At 40.7% G+C, this 22,240-nt stretch overlaps 2 protein-coding genes across 2 annotated transcripts; one reads left to right on the top strand and one right to left on the bottom strand.

Annotated features, from left to right (window-relative positions):
* The first annotated feature begins 3,160 nt into the window (after positions 1 to 3,160).
* Positions 3,161 to 5,824, top strand: LOC126596305 (acyl carrier protein 1, chloroplastic-like). Its single transcript, XM_050262847.1, has 4 exons — positions 3,161 to 3,354; positions 4,382 to 4,489; positions 5,116 to 5,238; positions 5,566 to 5,824. The coding sequence occupies exons 1-4, from the start codon at positions 3,298 to 3,300 to the stop codon at positions 5,692 to 5,694; spliced, it is 417 nt and encodes a 138-aa protein (XP_050118804.1). The 5' UTR covers positions 3,161 to 3,297; the 3' UTR covers positions 5,695 to 5,824.
* Positions 5,825 to 19,309: 13,485 nt separating this feature from the next.
* LOC126596938 (classical arabinogalactan protein 27-like) lies at positions 19,310 to 19,936 on the bottom strand. The gene has a single exon (XM_050263647.1). The coding sequence runs from the start codon at positions 19,875 to 19,877 to the stop codon at positions 19,449 to 19,451; it is 429 nt and encodes a 142-aa protein (XP_050119604.1). The 5' UTR covers positions 19,878 to 19,936; the 3' UTR covers positions 19,310 to 19,448.
* Between the last annotated feature and the right edge of the window lie 2,304 nt (positions 19,937 to 22,240).

Raw genomic sequence — 22,240 nt, forward strand, 5'->3', positions numbered from 1 at the left:
ATGCTTGTGATTACGTTTTAATTGTAACCAATGCATATAGTTCAAGTAGCATCACTCGTCTATTGAATATTTGTTACTTGTTCGAAAATTACTTCAATCTTTTAATATATGTTCGTCATGTAGCGTCACTTGTTACGTAAGAGTATTTCTCTATATATAAGCGCATATAGTATGCTTATATAACTTATATAGACTTATGCACTTGATCGAGAGTTTTTCTACTCTCTTGATTTAGATGAGTTTAAAGTAGAATATCGCTTGAATAAAAGATATTACTAAACCTGTTGGATCTTAAATTTAGACTTGCATCGACTTTTTACACTTAAAAGTGAAAGAACATATTGATCCGAATTGGAAATCATTTGAATGGAAAGTGAGACGAAGAAAAGAAGTTTACCACACGGACATTGTTAAGAAGTTTTTAACCACAAATCTTAACGTTGCCTTATTCAAGGGTAAAAGAAAAGTAGCAAGGCAAAGCCACCAAACTTAGACAAGACAGCTGGCCAGCGTGCACCACATGGACTTGTACAGCTCCCTTGCCCTTTTTACCCCACCGAAAGTAAAAAGCTTAAAAGGAGAAGCCATAAAAAAATAACAATGCTTTTCTTCTTCTTTTTCTGCCCTTTTTCCTCTCCTTTTTCTAAGGAAAAGGCTGGAAGTCAAAAATTAAATAATTTCCTCCTTTTCATTTTCCTTATTTTTGTAAAAATGAGGGATAATTTAAACACAGGATCTCAAATGCAGAGATATACGTTCATAATTACTTGAGCTACAAATATTTTGTCATTTTTCTTTGTTTTGGAATGGGTTGAAGTTGTGGCGGTACTCATTTGATGACGAAAGGGTCGCGAGGGAGGGTTGGATTCTAGACAGCAGTGACTACATCTTTTGTACAACCCCACATGGTAACTCAATGACTTGTATGTTCACAAATCGTCAAATCCTCCGTTGGGTTTGTCAATTTGGCGCACAGACGAATTTCGACCATTCTCTGATGATTTTCCCAGCTTTCCTAATGGCTCCATTATAATAGTCTGAAGAAGGTCATCCGGTCATTAATTCTCCACCGTTAGATGAAATTTAACAGTCCATGGATTGGTGCCGTGTGGTGTCATGTAGCACCCAATAAAACTCGGTTCAAAAGATATTAATTCATTAAACTCATGCAAGGTGCTAGTTACACTCAATTTTACCTCCCACGTACCCTTATTTTTTTTTTTGTCATTAATTTTTGAGTAAATTGTAGATATGGTCCTGTAATTTTAACTCAATTGGAGCAATGGTCCATCAACTAGAAATTGTCCCTTAACTTTAACCCAATTGTAACAATGGTCCTTCCAACATAACTTGTTTTGACAAAATTTTGACGTAGTTTACGAAAAGGATCGTAATTACACACTTTGATGAGTTGAGGGACCTTAATTATATAAATGGTTATTCCAACATAATTTATTTTGACAAAATTTTGACGAAATTGATGAAATGACTATAGCTACACATTTTGATAAGTTGAGGGACCAATGGTAATGAATTTTTAGTTGAGAGACCATTGCTCCAATTTGATTAAAGTTGATGGACCATTGCTACAATTTTCTCTTAATTTTTTTCTATTTTTTCGATTCGACGAGTGAAAATTAAAAATGGTGAGTAAAAAATAAAAATGAGTATGTAGAAAGCACTACCCTAAACTCATATGTGTTTTTATCTCCACTTTGATGCTACTTCACATTCTATATGTGCAAATTGACTTGTAGATTACAAATCCAATAATATTTAAATTTGTTAAAAAAAAAACTCAAATTATATATTTAATTAAGCAATGCTTTACCAAGAGGTACTTATGTGGACAAAAGAAGCAAATCAGTTTTGGATCCCTTGCAAAGAATAAAGTATGCAAAAGACAGCACATGTAGCAGCGTCTCTAAATTTTTTTATTACATCCTTTCATTTAACTATATATTTTGTCTAATAACAAAAAACTATTTCCACACACAAAAATAACACACTTACTAACACTCTTTGGTATATCTCACAACAAAAAGCATCACCCTTTATCGTGAAGATTGGAGAGTGAACAGAGTGAATTATGCAGCCATTTTATCGTGAAATTTGACGCATGAAAATTGATGTGCGCAAGGTTTTTTTTCATATGAATTTGCGATTCTCGTCATAGTTAAAATTGTGAAATTTCACCTATCTAAACGGAAATTAAACTCAGAGAATCTTCGTCCCCAATTTTCACGTTCTTTTCCCCTTGAAATTAGCTTTTAATCTTACTGCAAGTTCCCAAACGAGCCAAAATTGCTTTCCCATCATAACAGACTGTTATGGAAGGAAGCGGTGGCAATGTATGTAGGCAAGTGTAGGCAAAGTTAGGCGTTCCTAACAACTAGACAATCTTCCTTAACATTTAAGCCACGGTTCAGTTGGTTAATTAGGAATTTTATAGCTAAAAGCAACCAAAAGCCAAAGGCTACACACCATATAATTCTGGTTTACCTAACTTCATTGTGCTCTAAAGCAACAAATTATATGCACCCACAATTTGAACTAAGCAAACAAAAGTATGTACATTTATTGAAGATTTTTAAACAATTTATGTGCCTAGTGTGAATATATCACCGACTTGAATCAAATTATGTACACATGAAGGATATATGACGAGGAGAGTGTTGATGGTGAAGTGCAAGAGGATAGCACAAATCATACTCACCTCGTGTGATTAATTTTTTTTCACTAGGTTTGTTTGTTTGCTCTCATACTGGAAGGTTAGGTTTGAAATCCTTCGAAAACTGAATCGCTAGAAAGATCACTTCTTTCGTTTAAACCAAGTAACCTTAAGCCAAAGCTAACATGGTTGCGCTCCTCCTCATTGTTAGTCCTTTTACCATAGACCACTTTAAATGATTACTTTCCTTTATAGTTAGTACTTGGTGGTGCAAATAGGGAAGATGAAGGGAGCCAAACAGAAGATCATGATATCCATATAACCCTCCCTGAATCCTGAACCAGGAGCCAAACAGCAAGAAAGAAAATAGAAGACCAAGGGCCCAAACATCCCCCAATTTCGATGAAAACAGAGCGAGAAAAAGGCCCACAAATCCCAACAAACACCAACAAACAAGCAGTCCACTGCATTTACAAAACCCTGTTTAAAGACTCGCTTTTTCCTGCCAAATCATAAACCCCCACGCTCTCTCTACGGTATACTCACACTCTTCGTGCTCTCCGCCCCTCTCTCTCCCCTCCATTTCTCACTTCTTTCGATATCAGATCTCTCCTCTGTCGACTCCAATGGCTTCCCTCGCCCGAGCTTCTACTGCCCTTTCCACCTCCTTCAAGCCCGCTCTGGTAATTAGATAAAGTTTCCGTCTTTCTTCCCCCCTCCTCTTTATTTTTATTGTTTTGTGTTTCGGATTTGGGTTTGGGTTTGTGGGTGTATATTTGGATCCTCAGATTGTGGAATTTGTGAATCTGGGTATTGGTTGTTTTTGGTCAACTGTAAATCTAGAAGATTTTGCTTTCATTTCTGATTGACTGAAATTGATTTGATTTGAAATTTTAATTTTTCTGATCACAAAGTTTGAGCTTTGAATGATCTGAGAGTAGCTTGAGTATAACGTTTATGACTGAATTGATTTTTTGATCTGCTAATTTGAAGTTTGGAAATGGAAAATGTTTGCATGCTCCTAGTTGGGTTAGACATTTGATGGGTCCCGTTGGTGATTTGAAGCTATTTATCAGTCTTTGATATGATGGTGCAGCTTTTGAACTTCATGATTTTGTTTTAGTTCTAGCTCGGGCACAACAGTAAATAACTTTGTTTCGAAAATCGTTTATTGGATTGTGCTGGTTGCTGTATGCATTGAGTTAGATTAACCAAAACATCATATTTGGTTTACACAATTCGCTCAGTTGGTTTACACAATTAGTTCAGATTAACCAATGCCAGTGATTGATTTATCGAAGCTAATGATATCGAAAGACAGTTGCATGCGTTTTACTTGGAGAAACTCATGGTACAAGTACTGCTGAACGGATATGTTGTGTTTCTCGTGTTTTTTTACTTTAATTAGTTCTAAAAGGACACTTGCGTGTATTGAACTTGGAGAATCTTATGGTACAATTACTACCGAAGGGATACAATGTGTTTCTCATGGTTTTATTACTTTAAAGAGTTCGAAGAGACAGGGAAGATGGTATTGAGTTGGTTTTCTTCCACTCCATGAGTTCTCTCCCTCTAGAACTTTGTTTGTAGTTAGTTTGCTGTTTTGTTTAATTCATATTTGCAACATTTCTTAGATGCTGCTCTTTTTTCAAGTTCATACGTTACATTTCATTCGTGACATTTTGTTTTTATGGTTGAATGTTGAATCAGGCACCCAGCAGCAGGAGCTCTGGTTTGAAATCAGTTTCCTTTTCCATTACTGGAAAGCGCTTTCCATCCATCAGTTCTCGACCTGGGCGCTTCCAAGTTTCTTGTGCAGTAAGCTTAATTGATCATAAAGCTACTGTAACTTTTACTTTTGTTGTCATCTGTCTCGTGCATAAATTTCTGCATTCTAGATGTATCTTCATTTCCTGTGATGTGGCATTAGATTATAATTTATAAATGTACATTTTCTTTTGAATTGGTAAAATAAAGTGCTGGTTCTACATGTTGGAAAATCCATTTTTTGCCATAACATTTCCGCTCCACTTTTTAGAAGATTTCTGTAATTAAAGAAATTATCCGTTGAGGTCCTCTTAAGACACAGAGTGCTGTTTCTTCTAACACAGACCTCAGATTGTCTTCTTTATTTTGCTAAAGGAGGGCCTGATAACAAATAATGGCATAGCCAGTGCTTTGTATCTATCTGCTCTTGGCTCGCTATGATTCCTACACTCTTCCATAGTTGTCTTTAACCTACGAAACAAATTATTGTTTGAATATCATAACCACGTGATATGATGCTTAGCCTTGTGTTGTCTAAGAAAGCTTCTGTGTTCTTTAGAGGTACTAACTCTGTCGAGTATAAGTAGGTAACAATGATTAGCGGTCTATGATAATGAAATATCTCAGATGCCTATTGTGTAATAATTGTAATAATATGGTATAAAAACTTTTTGCAGGCCAAACCGGAGACTATCACCAAGGTGTGTGGCATAGTGAAGAAGCAGCTGGCCTTAGCTGAAGACATCGATGTGTCTGCTGGCTCAAAATTTACAGAACTTGGCGCCGATTCTCTTGACACAGTAATTACCAATTATCTTTTGTTGCTCTCATTTTCTACGATGTCAATTAATCCTTAGCTTTCTGTTGTTTTTCCTTTTCTAGAATGCAATTAGAATTATAGAATGATAGGGGTGTTATAGCGTGGATGGATACATCAGACTATGGCATCCGATTTGCTCTAAACCCTCTCTAATTAGTTTTAGAGAGTAAATTTCCTTGCAACTTTCAGATTACAACGTCCTTTGACGTGATTCTTTGTGCAAAACTGGTTGCAACTTGCTACAGATGTTTGTTTTTCTGTGTTTACTTGGTTATCCTGATTGAGATATTCCCACCCATTGATACAGGTTGAGATTGTGATGGGACTTGAGGAGGCGTTTGGCATCACCGTGGAGGAAGAAAATGCCCAGACCATCGCCACTGTTCAAGATGCAGCTGACCTGATCGAGGATCTCGTTGCGAAGAAGAGTGCTTAATGAATTTTAGAGAGAACCAACACAAACCTGTGGACCCTTTTTCTCCCTTTTTTAGTTTCTTTGTATGAGTTTTATACTATGATTTTGGTACTTTCATAATTTGAAGGTTGATCGTTAGTGGCGTTTCTAATGTTCTGTATTTGTTTACTTTTATCTCGAGAAAAACAATGGAAAATTGTTTGAGTTCAAATCTCATGGACGAGACAATTCTCAATGCCACAAGCACCAGCTTGTACGATTTAATAACAAACACTAATTTGTGCAAATTCAGAGCCCCTTCAACAAATCAAATTCTTATTTTAATTAATTACGGGGAAGGGGATCTGAGATTCAGACTTGGGTGCAGAATGACAGACTTGGGTGCAGAATGACGGACAAATTACCATGGTGACTAATTGACCAAGTAAAGGAGTTTGCAGAGTTCAGATTCGGGTGCATAATGACGAACACTCACCTTGAAAGTAACATGATTTTGAAAATTCAGACTTTGGATGCAAAATCGTTGACTAACTAGCCTAACTCATATATACAACAACAACAACAACAACAACAACAACAAAGCCTTTTCCCACTAAGTGGGGTCGGCTATATGAATCCTAGAACACCATTGCGCTCGGTTTTGTGTCATGTCCTCCGTTAGATCCAAGTACTCTAAGTCTTTTCTTAGAGTCTCTTCCAAAGTTGTCCTAGGTCTTCCTCTACCCCTTCGGCCCTGAACCTCTGTCCCGTAGTCACATCTTCGAACCGGAGCGTCAGTCGGCCTTCTTTGCACATGTTCAAAATCACCGGAGCCGATTTTCTCTCATATTTCCTACAATTTCGGCTACTCCTACTTTACCTCGGATATCCTCATTCCCAATCTTATCCTTTCTCGTGTGCCCACACATCCCACGAAGCATCCTCATCTCCGCTACACCCATTTTGTGTACGTGTTGATGCTTCACCACCCAACATTCTGTGCCATACAACATCGCTAGCCTTATTGCCGTCCTATAAAATTTTCCCTTGAGCTTCAGTGGCCTACGACGGTCACACAACACGCCGGATGCACTCTTTCCATCCAGCTCGTATTCTATGGTTGAGATCTCCATCTAATTCTCCGTTCTCTTGCAAGATAGATCCTAGGTAGCGAAAACGATCGCTTTTTGTGAGCTTCGCTAGATTGCTCCGGTCATTAGTGTGGATAAGTATATAAATGGATAGAGATAGGAAAGCAAACACAAGATGTACGTGGTTCACCCAGATTGGCTACGTCCACGGAATAGAAGAGTTCTCATTAATTGTGAAGGGTTTACACAAGTACATAGGTTCAAGCTCTCATTTAGTGAGTACAAGTGAATGATTTAGTACAAATGACATTAGGAAATATTGTGGGAGAATGATCTCGTAATCACGAAACTTCTAAGTATCGGAGTGTGGTGTCGTCTTGACTTGCCTTATCTGTCTCATAGGTAGATGTGGCATCTTCTCTGGAAGTACTCTTCCTCCATCCAGGGGTGGTATCTTTAACTGGTGGAGATGCACAAGGTAATGTATCAATTTCACTTGAAGCTTACTTGTAGTTTCAGGCTTGGTCAAGCGCGATACAAACCATGTAGTAGGAGTCCCCCAAGTCGCCGAGCTAGGGGGTCTGCTGAAAGAGGTGACAGACAAGGTAAGCAATCAGAGCTCCGACTGATTGTTCACCTTCTCCCCATCTTGCAGCAGCATGAAGGATAAAGAGAAGAAAAATGAGAAGAGATGATATGAGATACTTTTGCTTTTGAAGAAGTAACTTTCCACAGGCTTATTCTTGAACTGAGCTGGAGGGTTTTCTGGTTTCCTCCAGAGTATAAGGCCGACTGAAGAATTTGAGGGTCAAAACAAGTCCATCAAATCTAGAGTACGTTCCACCCTGCTGATATGGGATACTTTTGCTTTTGACAGAGTAATGAATGTATCGGCACGTGTGCTGTTACGCTTGTCTCCACATGCTTCCTTGTATCCTTCGCACTTGCCCTATCTGTTCCTCAAGCAGATGCGGAATCTTCCCTGGAAACATAAGATGTTGAAGATGAGTACTCGAGAGCAATGCCAGGTAAGTAATCAGGTAAGGGGTTCCAGGCAGTCAGTTCCTGGCTGGAAGCTTGATTCCAAGTGCTGACTGATTGCTCTCTTTCTCCTTGTCTTGCAGGTAAAAACAAGGCCAAAAGAAAAGACAGGGAAAAAGCATGATATGGGATACTCTTGCTTTTAACCCTGATGATATGAGATATTCTTGCTCTAGTATAGCTTGTTTGCAGAGGTATTATCGGGGGGAAAGAAAGCTGAATATTTTGAAAGGCTTCGTTGGGAGTGCCCTCTCAGATATGATGAAGGGTTGAGCATTTTTGCAGGTCTGCCTGTCCGTTGGGGATGGAGGTCGACATATATAGGAGTCTCCCTAACAACAAGTAGTAATGCTATTCCTTTACCCTGCTTGGTCATAGCACGGTAGTGGGAGCTGCCAGTTTCACATGTTTTAACTCTGTCAGAGCACTTTGAAAAAGTGGTCTGTGGTATCTGGCTCTCGAGATTCGGAGAACGATGCCTCTTCGATTTTTGAGAAAGCAATCATGCTGGGGGTATGACTCTCGAGATTCGGAGAGCAGTGTCTCTTCGATTTTTGAGGAAGTAATCATGTTGGGAGTCTGGCTCTCGAGATTCGGAGGGCGGTGCCTCTTCGATTTTGGAGCAAGCAATCTTGTTGGGAGTGTTGTCTCGAATGTGAGTAAAGGTTGGGCATGTTTGCTAGTCTACCTTGCCACGAAGCACAAAGGTTGACACACAGGGACTTTCCAATTATCCAGCAATGGTACTGTTCCTTTACCCTCTCTTCGATTTTGAGAAAGTAGTCATGTTAGGAGTCTGGCTCTCGAGATTCGGAGGACGGTGCCTCTTCGATTTTGGAGCAAGCAATCTTATTGGGAGTGTTTTCTCGAATGTGAGTAAAGGTTGGGCATGTTTGCTAGTCTACCTTGCCACGAAGCACAGAGGTTGACACACAGAGACTTTCCAATTATCCAGCAGTGGTACTGTTCCTTTACAGTTGTGGGTAATAATATGGTAGCTAGACCTTCAAAATTTATGTGTCTAAACTTTTGTTAGTGCTGTTTCTTTGCTATTCTTTTACCTTTCTTGGTCAGAGCGATGTAGTGGGAGCTGCAAGCTTCACGTGCTCAACTTTGGCAGAGAACTTTGGCAAAGTTATTTGTGGTACCCATGAGCTATTGTTGCGTGTGGGAAGTGGGTGATTGAACAGTAAGATTCATGTGCTTTCTACTTCACCAGAAGTCTTCGACAGAATGCCCATAATTTCTGCAAAGCTGAGTGTGCGTGTGACAGGTGCTGACAAGGCTAGAAAAGTAGGTGCCTCTTCGATTTCTGAGATCGGCCCTCGTGGTCTCTGAGCAGCCCAGCTTTTGAGAAAGCGAGCGCATCTTCGATTGATTCGGAGAACGATGCCTCATCGATTTTTGAGAAAGCAATCATGCTGGGGGTCTGGCTCTCGAGATTCGGGGAGCAGTGTCTCTTCGATTTTTGAGAAAGTAATCATGTTGGGAGTCTGGCTCTCGAGATTCGGAAGGCGGTGCCTCTTCAATTTTGGAGCAAGCAATCTTGTTGGGAGTGTTTTCTCGAATGTGAGTAAAGGTTTGGCATGTTTGCTAGTCTACCTTGCCACGAAGCACAGAGGTTGACACACAGGGACTTTCCAATTATCCAGCAATGGTACTGTTCCTTTACCCTCTCTTCGATTTTTAAGAAAGTAGTCATGTTGGGAGTCTGGCTCTCGAGATTCGGAGAACGGTGCCTCTTCGATTTTGGAGCAAGCAATCTTATTGGGAGTGTTTTCTCGAATGTGAGTAAAGGTTGGGCATGTTTGCTAGTCTACCTTGCCACGAAGCACAGAGGTTGACACACAGGGACTTTCCAATTATCCAGCAGTGGTACTGTTCCTTTACCCTTGTGGGTAATAATATGGTAGCTAGACCTTCAAAATTTATGGGTCTAAACTTTGTTAGTGCTGTTTCTTTGCTATTCTTTTACCCTTCTTGGTCAGAGCGATGTAGTGGGAGCTGCAAGCTTCACATGCTCAACTTTGGCAGAGAACTGTGGCAAAGTTATCTGTGGTACCCATGAGCTATTGTTGCGTGTGAGAAGTGGGTGATTGAACAGTAAGATTCATGTGTTTTCTACTTCCCCAGAAGTCTTTGACAGAATGCCCATAATTTCCGCAAAACTGAGTGTGCGTGTGACAGGTGCTGACAAGGCTGGAAAAGGCTGGAAAAGTAGGTGCCTCTTCGATTTCTGAGATCGACCCTCGTGGTCTCTGGGGAGCCCAGCTTTTGAGAAAGCGAGCGCCTCTTCGATTTTTGAGATCGGCCTTCGTGGTCTTTGAGCAGCCCAACTTTTGAGAAAGCAAACGCCTCTTCGATTTCTGAGATCAACCCTCGTGATCTCTAAGCAGCCCAGCTTTTGAGAAAGCAAACGCCTCTTCGATTTCTGAGCAGGCGCCTCTTCGATTTCTGAAGCTTCGTCGAGTGCAGATTTTTATAGGGGCTGGCATTAAGTTCCAAAGCACACTTGAATCTCCACCAGTAGAAGCTTCATTCTTGCACTTCTAAGATCTTGATTTGTCCGACCTCTTCTCTCTTCAACACCTTTGAAAATGTCTGGCCCCTCCGACCGTCGTTTTGACTTGAACCTTGTTGAAGAGGCAGCCCCGCCTTTTCCAGACAACATATGGCGCCCATCCTTCGTCTCCCCTACTGGTCCTCTTACCGTTGGGGATTCCGTGATGAAGAATGATATGACCGCTGCGGTGGTGGCCAGGAACCTTCTCACTCCCAAAGATAACAGACTACTTTCCAAACGGTCTGATGAGTTAGCTGTTAAGGATTCGCTGGCTCTCAGTGTTCAGTGTGCAGGTTCTGTGTCTAATATGGCCCAACGCCTATTTGCTCGAACCCGCCAAGTTGAATCATTGGCGGCTGAAGTGATGAGTCTCAAACAGGAGATTAGAGGGCTCAAGCATGAGAATAAACAGTTGCACCGGCTCGCACATGACTATGCTACAAACATGAAGAAGAAGCTTGACCAGATGAAGGAAACTGATGGTCAGGTTTTACTTGATCATCAGAGATTTGTGGGTTTGTTCCAAAGGCATTTATTGCCTTCGTCTTCTGGGGCTGTACCGCGTAATGAAGCTCCAAATGATCAACCTCTGATGCCTCCTCCTTCTAGGGTTCTGTCCAGTACTGAGGCTCCAAATGATCCCCCTCCGGTGCCTTTTCTTTCTGGGGCTCTACCGACTGCTGAGACTTCTCCTAAGCAACCTTTGTGAAGGCTCCCTCTTGTGTGCTTATTTTGACTCATGTATATGTACATATTTGTAGCTTATCGGGGATATCAATAAATAAGCTTTCCTTCATTTCAACGTATTGTGTTAAATACACCAAAGCCTTATTCGCTAAGTTCTTTGAATTTTCTTTTGTTAAAGCTTGTATGTTGAAGCTTTCTGAGTGGAGCATGTAGGTTGGGGTAGTGTTCCCTTAATTTCCCGAGTGAGGAAAACTTCTCGGTTGGAGACTTGGAAAATCCAAGTCACTGAGTGGGATCGGCTATATAAATCTTAGAACGCCGTTGTGCTCGATCCTGTGTCATGTCCTTCGTTAGATCTAAGTACTCTAAGTCTTTTCTTAGAGTCTCTTCCAAAGTTTTCCTAGGTCTTCCTCTACCCCTTCGGCCCTGAACCTCTGTCCCATAGTCGCATCTTCTAATCGGAACGTCAGTAGGCCTTCTTTGCACATGTCCAAACCACCGTAACCGATTTTCTCTCATCTTTCCTTCAATTTCGGCTACTCCTACTTTACCCCGGATATCCTCATTCCTAATCTTATCCTTTCTCGTGTGCCCACACATCCAACGAAGCATCCTCATCTCCGCTACACCCATTTTGTGTACGTGTTGATGTTTCACCGTGTTTATACCATATTTAGGGCCTCGTATTTAGATCTCGTACAAATACTCAGGGGACTTAAATGTAATTATGGGATAAAGGAAGGGGCAAATATGTAATAAGTGAGGAGTCCTTATTCTATAAAAGGACCCCTCACCCTCACAATTTGGAGAGGCCTCACTCTCACTCTCAGAGGCCATTTCTGAAGCCTCTCACCCCCTCTCAAAGCTCCTCACATCCCCTAAGCTCTCTCTCCCTCTTCAACAGAGAAATATAATACAATCAGTGTGGACGTAGCCCAAACCTTGGGGTGAACCACGATAACTCTTGTGTCATTTACATTTCATGCAGATTCACGGTCGGATGTACGTTGTTCCAAGACCTCCGGTTTTGTGCATCAACATTTGGCGCCGTCTGTGGGAATCGATACAAAAAGTTATGTCGGTTCTCTTTCATTTTTTCACCTCCACCGTGAATCTGCAAACAACTTCCAGTTCTATCAAATGGCTGCCTTACAACTCTTCTCACGATTCTTACTTTTTGTGATTTTCTTCTTCCATCCAACAACTACGAAAACAAAAAGAAACTCCAGAAAATAAGAAAAACCCAGATCACAAAATAGAGAAGCAAGAAAGCCAACCCTCACCAGGCTCAATGCCGTCCATAAGAGCCTCAGGGTTGCTAAGTCTGATGCGAAGAAGAAGAACAGGCAAGCCGTCAAGACCCTTGACTTTAGCCCTGTCACCGAACAAGGGAAAAATCGTGTGTTTTGTTTCTCTCTCGGTGCCGCCGGATCCGCAGGAGACATTCGACCCGGCCCCATCTCCCCCGAACCTCCGGGCTAATCCTCTACCGCAAGGACCCTAACCTCCGGGCCAATCCTTTTCTGGGTTTTCTGCATCTGCTGCTCACAAGCCTCACACTCACCACCACGGCTGCAGCTACTACTGTGACCAGCATCATCGATTACTCGGTTGCACCTGGTGCTGCGACCAACACCGACCACCACTTCTATGGTGGCGTCGCATCTGGTTGGGATCTTGCATCCAACCTCTAACTCCGAGCACGTACCACTTTCTGTATGTGCGACACGACTTGTGGCTCGGTTTCAGTTGGTGTAGCGACCAACACCACCGATTACTCTGCTGGCGGCGCCGCAGCGGTAGATCTGGTTCAGATCTGAGCCTAAGAGCATCTGTTACTCACTGTAATGGGGAAAAGGAAAAGAGGCTTTGTTTCCGGTCTATTTCCCCCAAAACGCTTTCACTCTTCTTAGATTTTTGGTTCTCTTCACCGCTGGAAGTGGGAACGACGACAATGAACGCCACAGCTCCGCCTGACGTCATCCAAATCACAGATTACCAGAACGGAAGCGATTCTGACACCAACATCGACGACGACGACGACGATGCACCCGCCGCCAAGTTCTACCAGCCAGTCTCCGCCATCGACTCCGAGGACGACGAAGACCAAATCGAAAACGACACCGTCCCGATCCAACATCTTGCAATTAATTAACCCACTGAGCACTGCATATGCTCTGAGGGACTGAGAACGTCGAGCTGGAAAAGAAAGCTTGAAGCTTCCGCCATAGCCGATACATCGTCGTATTGCAGCAAAACTGAAAATCGCAACTCAGAAGTTGCAGAAACGCCAGCGATTGAATCGATGTTGTCCGGGTAGGATGAACCGGAGTTGAAGCAGAGGAATCTGGCCCAGCAGTGGAAACACTTCTTGGACCGCATTGACTCGTCCAAGACTCGGTTCGAGGAGCTCTATGATGGTTTTTACTCGGAGCGGAACTCGCTCCAGACACGGCAGCAGGAGGTTGAGGAGCGCGAGAAGGGGTTGGAGGCCAAAGTTTTGAACTTTAAACTTGGAAATGGCGTCTAAAGCTCAGGAATTGCATGAAATCGAGAAAGTTGGAATAAGAGAGACGCAACCACGTTCTCGCCAAAACTGCGAGGAAGATCTGAAGAGAGAGGCAGCGACGCCTCCTGATTCGCCCGGGTTGACCCGCTTGCAATTACAGATCCGGTCTACACCTAAGGACTCTGGGTTTGTACTTTTAGAGATGGTGGTCAAAGATGAGTGGACTAGAGCAATGATGAGTCTGAAGGATTTAATCGACCACCCACATGGATGGTTTTTGTCGACTAGAGGATACCCACACTTTCATCATGCATATTCTTTTTCTTTAAAGAAAAACAAGGGATGTCTGGAGAAAAGCAAAGACAGAGGTGCAAAGCAAAAGTGAAAAAGAAAAGGAAAAGAGAAAAGAAGAAAAGCAAAAATTTTCCTATTATTATGATTCCTTCTGTCTGCCAGATGAAAAGACAGAGAGAGTGCAGCAGAAAAACACTGCAAAAGCATGGAATAAACACCCCACCATAATGATGTAATTTATTTTCCTTATCTTTCGGAAACATCTGTATAAACCCCATCAGAGGGTAATATGTATAAACCCCATCAGAGGGTTAAAATAAAAAAAAAAAAAAAAAAAAAAAAAAGGCAAAGCCCAAAATAAATGGGCTGGAATGTTGTGTGGAGGGCGAAGGCCCATAAGCCCAAAATACCACCAATCAGGTGATCAAAAGTACGCCCAGTACTTCAAGTCATACATGAGCATTACTCATGTCAATCATACATAAACATTCATGAGCATCACTCATGTCAACATTCATGAGCATCACTCATGTCAACATCCATGAGCATCACTCATGTCAATCAACATAAACATCCATGAGCATCACTCATGTCAATCAACATAAACATCCATAAGCATCACTCATGTCAACATCCATGAGCATCACTCATGTCAATCAACATAAACATGCATGAGCATCACTCATGTCAAATCAGCTTCAAAGACTTCATTTACAGAGCTCTAGCTTCAAAAGCTTCATTCACAAGAGCTCTAGCTTCAAAAGCTTCATTTACAAAAGCTCTAGCTTTCAAAGACTTCATTTACAGAGCTCTAGCTTCAAAAGCTTCATTTACAAAAGCTCTAGCTTTAAAAGCTTCATTTACAGAGCTCTAGCTTCAAAGCTTCACTTGCAAAGCTTCACCTACAAAGCTTCACCTACAAAGCTTCAGTGCAGGGTATACAAATACCGCCTCCGAACAACCGCCACTTCGGCCCATACATGGATTCAATTTGAAGTCTCCAGCCAACAGACTCTATTGACCGAAGACTTGGAGGACTACATTATGTACCATATATTGGGCCTCAACTGGGCCTCATAAAAAATACTTGGGAGACTCTAGCCCATCACTTATGTATTGAGGAGCGAGCCCTTATTCTATAAAATGGACTCCTTCACTTTTAGAGAGCACTCATGAAAAATACTTGGGGGACTCTAGCCCATCACTTATGTATTGAGGAGTGAGCCCTTATTCTATAAAAGGGAATCCCTCACTTTCATTAGAGAGCACCCATTATTCATGTACTGAGGAGTGAACCCTTATTTTATAAAAGGGACTCCCTCACCTTCATTAGAGAGAAACGCCGCCAGCTGAGCAACCGCCTCGCCGCGAGCATCAACTCTAGCCCATCATTTATGTATTGAGGAACGAGCCCTTATTCTATAAAAGGGACTCCCTCACCTTCAACACCACAAGCCGAGCCAACCAAGGCAATATAAGCCACAAGCCGAGCAACCTCGCAACATGTGACAGTTGAGCATCATTTCAGATTGAGCACCGTCTCATATCGAGCATCAGTTCAAGATAACATCTAGTTACTTCGGCCCACACATGGACTGAATTTCAAGTCTCCAGCCAAAAGACTCTCTTGACTGAAGACTTGGGGGACTACTGTTTATACCATATTTAGGGCCTCGTATTTAGATCTCGTACAAATACTCAGGGGACTTAAATGTAATTATGGGATAAAGGAAGGGGCAAATATGTAATAAGTGAGGAGTCCTTATTCTATAAAAGGACCCCTCACCCTCACAATTTGGAGAGGCCTCACTCTCACTCTCAGAGGCCATTTCTGAAGCCTCTCACCCCCTCTCAAAGCTCCTCACATCCCCTAAGCTCTCTCTCCCTCTTCAACAGAGAAATATAATACAATCAGTGTGGACGTAGCCCAAACCTTGGGGTGAACCACGATAACTCTTGTGTCATTTACATTTCATGCAGATTCACGGTCGGATGTACGTTGTTCCAAGACCTCCGGTTTTGTGCATCAACACACCGCCCAACATTCTGTGCCATACAGCATCGCCGGCCTTATTGCCGTCCTATAAAATTTTCCCTTGAGCTTCAGTGGCATACGGCGGTCACACAACACGCCGGATGCACTCTTCCACTTCATCCATCCAGCTTGTATTCTATGGTTGAGATCTCCATCTAATTCTCCGTTCTTTTGCAAGATAAATCCTAGGTAACGAAAACGGTCGCTCTTTGGTATTTCTTGATCTCCGATCCTCACCCCTAACTCGTTTTGGCCTCCATTTACACTGAACTTGCACTCCATATATTTTGTCTTTGATCGGCTTAGGCGAAGACCTTTAGATTCCAACACTTCTCTCCAAAGGTTAAGCTTTGCATTTACCCCTTCCTGAGTTTCATCTATCAACACTATATCGTCTGCGAAAAGCATACACCAAGGAATATCATCTTGAATATGTCGTGTTAACTCATCCATTACCAACGCAAAAAGGTAAGGACTTAAGGATGAGCCTTGATGTAATCCTACAGTTATGGGAAAGCTTTCGGTTTGTCCTTCATGAGTTCTTACGGCAGTCTTTGCTCCTTCATACATATCCTTTATAGCTTGGATATATGCTACTCGTACTCCTTTCTTCTCTAAAATCCTCCAAAGAATGTCTCTTGGGACCCTATCATACGCTTTTTCCAAATCTATAAAGACCATGTGTAAATCCTTTTTCCCATCTCTATATCTTTCCATCAATCTTCGTAAGAGATAGATTGCCTCCATGGTTGAGCGCCCTGGCATGAACCCGAATTGGTTGTCCGAAACCCGTGTCTCTTGCCTCAATCTATGCTCAATGACTCTCTCCCAGAGCTTCATTGTATGACTCATTAGCTTAATACCCCTATAGTTCATGCAATTTTGTACGTCGCCCTTATTCTTGTAGATAGGCACCAAAGTGCTCATTCGCCACTCATTTGGCATCTTCTTCGTTTTCAAAATCCTATTGAAAAGGTCAGTGAGCCATGTTATACCTGTCTCTCCCAAAAGTTTCCACACTTCGATTGGTATATCGTCTGGGCCTATTGCTTTTTTATGCTTCATCTTCTTCAAAGCTACAACCACTTCTTCCTTCCGGATTCGACGATAAAAAGAGTAGTTTCTACACTCTTCTGAGTTACTCAACTCCCCTAAAGAAGCACTCATTTCATGTCCTTCATTGAAAAGATTATGAAAATAACCTCTCCATCTGTCTTTAACCGCGTTCTCTGTAGCAAGAACATTTCCATCCTCATCCTTGATGCACCTCACTTGGTTTAGGTCCCTTGTCTTCTTTTCCCTTGCTCTAGATAGTTTATAGATATCCAACTCTCCTTCTTTGGTATCTAGTCGTTTATACATATCGTCGTAAGCCGCTAACTTAGCTTCTCTGACAGCTTTCTTCGCCTCTTGCTTCGCTTTTCTATACCTTTCACCATTTTCATCAGTCCTCTCCTTGTATAAGGCTTTACAACATTCCTTCTTAGCCTTCACCTTTGTTTGTACCTCCTCATTCCACCACCAAGATTCCTTTTGGTGTGGGGCAAAGCTCTTGGACTCTCCTAATACCTCTTTTGCTACTTTTCGGATACAACTAGCCATGAAATCCCATATTTGGCTAGCTTCCCCCTCTCTATCCCACACACATTGGGTGATTACCTTCTCTTTGAAAATGGCTTGTTTTTCTTCTTTTAGATTCCACCATCTAGTCCTTGGGCACTTCCAAGTCTTGTTCTTTTGTCTTACTCTTTTGATATGTACATCCATCACCAACAAGCGATGTTGATTAGCCACGCTCTCTCCTGGTATAACTTTGCAATCCTTACAAGTTATACGATCCCCTTTCCTCATTAGAAGAAAATCTATTTGTGTTTTTGACGACCCACTCTTGTAGGTGATCACATGTTCTTCTCTCTTCTTAAAGAAGGTGTTGGCTAAGAAGAGATCATATGCCATTGCAAAATCCAAGATAGCTTCCCCATCCTCGTTTCTCTCCCCAAAACCATGGCCACCATGAAAACCTCCATAGTTGCCTGTCTCCCTGCCCACGTGTCCATTTAAATCTCCTCCTATAAATAACTTCTCCGTCTGAGCAATTCCTTGCACCAAGTCTCCAAGATCTTCCCAAAATTTCTCCTTCGAACTCGTATCCAACCCTACTTGAGGTGCGTACGCACTAATCACATTGATAAGTTCTTGTCCTATTACAATCTTGATTGCCATGATTCTATCTCCTACCCTCTTGACATCTACAACATCTTGTACCAAGGTCTTGTCCACGATGATGCCAACACCGTTTCTCGTTCTATTTGTGCCCGAATACCAAAGTTTAAACCCTGAGTTTTCTAGATCCTTTGCCTTACTACCAACCCACTTAGTTTCTTGTAGGCACATAATATTTATCCTTCTCCTCACCATAACTTCCACTACTTCCATAGATTTTCCCGTTAAGGTTCCTATATTCCACGTTCCTAAACGCATTTTGCTCTCTTGAACTCTACCCTTCTGTCCTAGCTTCTTCACCCTCCCCCGTCTAATAGGATCAAAGTACTTCTTTTGTGTGTCCCGGGTAAAGTTGATAGGAGCATATGCTCCCAAACAACTTTGAGTGGAGTCGTTCGAAAAGAAGTTTCTATGGACCCTTGCTCATTTAACACTGCATCCGGGTGCCGATGGAGATACAGCGACCCTTGCTCACTTATCACTGTGCTCAGGCCACACAGCGCGCCACTTACGGGTGACGCCCTAGCTTTAGCGCGATTTTGTTCTGGATTCATTTTCATAAGGATTCGACGTGATCATGGAGTGCCGGCTGTCGACTACCTGACGCCCTCCCCCTCCTCCTTTATCCGGGCTTGGGACCGGCCATGTAAGACATAGGCGGAGTTAGCCTAACTCATATATGCACTTCAAATTTTACGCAAGAAAACTTAATCATTGGATGAATCAAGCCCCATGACCCACCAAGTTGGACATTTTCTTTGCTCAAATTTGTGCCCCCACCCACCCACTTTGATTGGCGTCTGACAATTCACTAGACATGCATTCATATTAAAATTCAGCCGTTACTTTTTGGATCAACAAATCTTATTGGTATTTAAGGATCAAGACAGCAAAAACAGACAGATTAGATTACCTAAAACACCAATATTATTTTTTCTTTTGATTAGGGCAACATATGACTCGTTAGCTGTTGTAGATCTTAAGATGTCACATGCACTTTCAAATAGATTTATTTTCAATTATCCGATTTCGATCTAGTTAAAATTATGTGTCACTTTACTTTTTGGTGTTGTAATTTTCTCAGGTGTGAAAATATTTTTGGCTATCACTTACGAGTGTTGTTGACTCATAGTCTTTGGGGAGTGGTGAGAGTACACCAGGACACAAAACATTTCTGTTTTATAGAATCGATGTTGAAGAATTGGATAATTGAATGCAACATCTCAAACACAAAAATAAATTCTCTTAATTATTCGAGCTACAAACTCTAAATATTACTCAACATCAATTAAAAATTCTTAACCTATACATGTATATATTGGATAATTTTTACTACAACCAATGACAATTGAATCATGTATCCCACAACAAATACTTACACCCTAAGAAACTAACTGCATGAACCAATACACATGCAGCTGAAAATGCAAAAGTAGCAACCTTTAGAGTCCAAACTAAATCTGCAGATGCTCCTGAAGAAGCTGGCAATGACCCAAATGGTGAAAGTGCAGGGTAAGGCGGGTCGTCGAGATTCAGAGGGCTCGGGTTGGAGGGAATGGTGGGTATGGAGGAATCAGTTGGAGTGGTAGGCACCTCAGGACCTGGAGATGGCAAAAGTGGAGCTATTTCTGGAGGTACGAGTCCTTGCAGATTAGAAGATGGAGGGGAATTGGTGAAGAATGCTGGGGAAGCTGAGATGCTTGACGCTTTTGAATTGAAGGAAAGAAGAGGTGAGGCCATGAGAGCCATCATGAGGGCTACATTTAACCAAAAAGAGGCCATTTCTAATGATGAAGATATCAATGCTCACAAAATTTAGTGGAGTGTGGTTTATATATTTGTGTAGTGAAAGTGCTTTTGGAGTTTAACCAAAGAAAAAAGTACTTTGGGTGGAAGTTATGATTGGATTTTTTAAAGGATGACTACAAGTTGTCTTAGTAGTTAGTACTAGCAATTTATTTATGCTCAATTATAAGTAAGAACTCTTAGGTTCGAATTTAATGGTTGACAAATTCTATACTAATTTATTCTCTCACCCCTTAGGTAAATATATCATTTGTATACAGAGAAAAAAAGATAATTCTCACTTTACTCTCTCAAGTATTGTGAAAATTCACACTTTGCAACCCTTAGTTTTTTTCTTCTCAGTTTCATACCTAAACTTTTATTTTTCTGACACTTTAATATTTCTGTTAGGTTTTTTGTTAGTTTTCCATTAAATAATGACGTGACATAATTTTGGCCCACCATATTTGCCAAGAAGTGGTAGCCCAAAATTATACACATTATCACTTAATGGAAAACTTAATGAAAAGAAGATTAACTGAAGTATTAAAGTATCATAAAAATCAAAGTTTAGGTAAGAAACTAGGACAAAAAAAACTAAGAGTAGCAAATACAAATTTCACGACACTTAAGTATAGTAAAGTTAGGATTACCCTAGAGAAAATAATGATTAGAAATATTACTTTTTATATTTATATACAAAACTATTTGTGAAAAAAAAAAATAATTGAACTTAAGAACTCTGGTGCGGGTAAATGCACTTAACAATTGAGTAGCAAGTACCTTGTAGATGATTAGAAGTTTTGGGTGGGACCAATGTGCCACATGGGTAGAGTGGAGTTTCGATGGATTTGAGCAAAACAGGTTGGCATTTGTAGGGAAGAGACAAAGATCAAAGATCGGAGATCACTTGACCAGATTTTTTAATTGGAATTAGATGATTTTTTTCTTTTTCCCCTTTTGGTCTGTGACCTTGCTGTCCCCTTGCTTTTCTGATAATCCGAAACCCTAAGTCCTAATCTACTTGATTACTTCAATGTTACAAAACAATCACTCACCCCATATTGCACGGTCATCAAGTTGATTAACCTCTTGTTTGGAACTTTTAGATATGAGTAAATTGTTGATTGTTGTGCATCTCATAGATCAGAAAGATTTTATTATGGTACAACTGATATAATGCGTATTATAAGCACAAATGTTATACAATCGTTATTAGGTGAGTTAATTTTACTCCATCTAATCATATTATCATTTACTCCACCAATCATATTATCATTTACTTGACGATTATAAGGCATGAGCATCGTAGGAAAGTACTAGGGAACGTTTAAAGATAATACTTCATGGAAAAGTTGATTGATGTCATAATTTGTTAATCCATATAATCCATCTTAAAACAAGAATTGCAAAAGCGAAACAATTACCACACTTGTATTTTATTCATTTGCGCTTTTTCACTTGTTTCAAGCTACAAAATTAAATAAATTAACGATAAATAGGAGACAAAGACAAGCATTGGTAAAAGTGCAAGAGAATAAAAGGCGAGTGAGAAAATTATTTCCCTTATAAATTCAGATACAACAAAGAGCTAAACAATCACTAGATTTCCTTGAGACAGTTTATATTTTTTTAAACATAAGAAATTTGAGTAAATTATAGTAATGATCCTTTAACTTTAATTCAATTGAAGTAATGATCCCTTAACTAAAGATTTATTACCATTGATCCCTTAACTTATCAAAATGTGCAGCTATGGTCTCTTAACTAAAAATTCATTACCATTGGTCCCTCAACTTTAATCAAACTGGAGAAATAATCCCTCAACTTTATCCTAATTGGAGCAATGGTCCCTCAACATTAAACCAATTGTAGAAATGATCATTTCAACATAACTCATTTTGACATAATTATTACAAAGTTGACAAATAGATCCATAGCTACATGTTTTAATGATTGAGGGACCCCAATTGTAACAATGGTCATTCCAACATAACTTATTTTAACAAAATTCTAACAAAGTTGACAAAAAAGACCATAGCTACACATTTTGATGAGTTGAGAGACTAATGGTAATGAATTTTTAGTTGAGAGATCATTGCTACAATTTACTCTAAAAAATTTTAATGTATAAAATGAACATAAATCATGCCAATCACCCCAAACACCCCCCCCTCAACAAAACCCCAACCCCAAAAAAAAGGAATAGGATCCTCTCCATATTCTTTTTGTGTGAATTCGGAAGATCAATTAATCGTGTTTATTTATTGTACATCGTGAGGTTAGAAATTATTTTAAATTTGAAATTTGAAATTGAATATAAATAGTACTTACAGAAAACTGACCACATGATATACGAT

The sequence above is a fragment of the Malus sylvestris genome, chromosome 13, assembly GCF_916048215.2.
Source record: "Malus sylvestris chromosome 13, drMalSylv7.2, whole genome shotgun sequence".
NCBI lineage: Eukaryota > Viridiplantae > Streptophyta > Magnoliopsida > Rosales > Rosaceae > Malus > Malus sylvestris.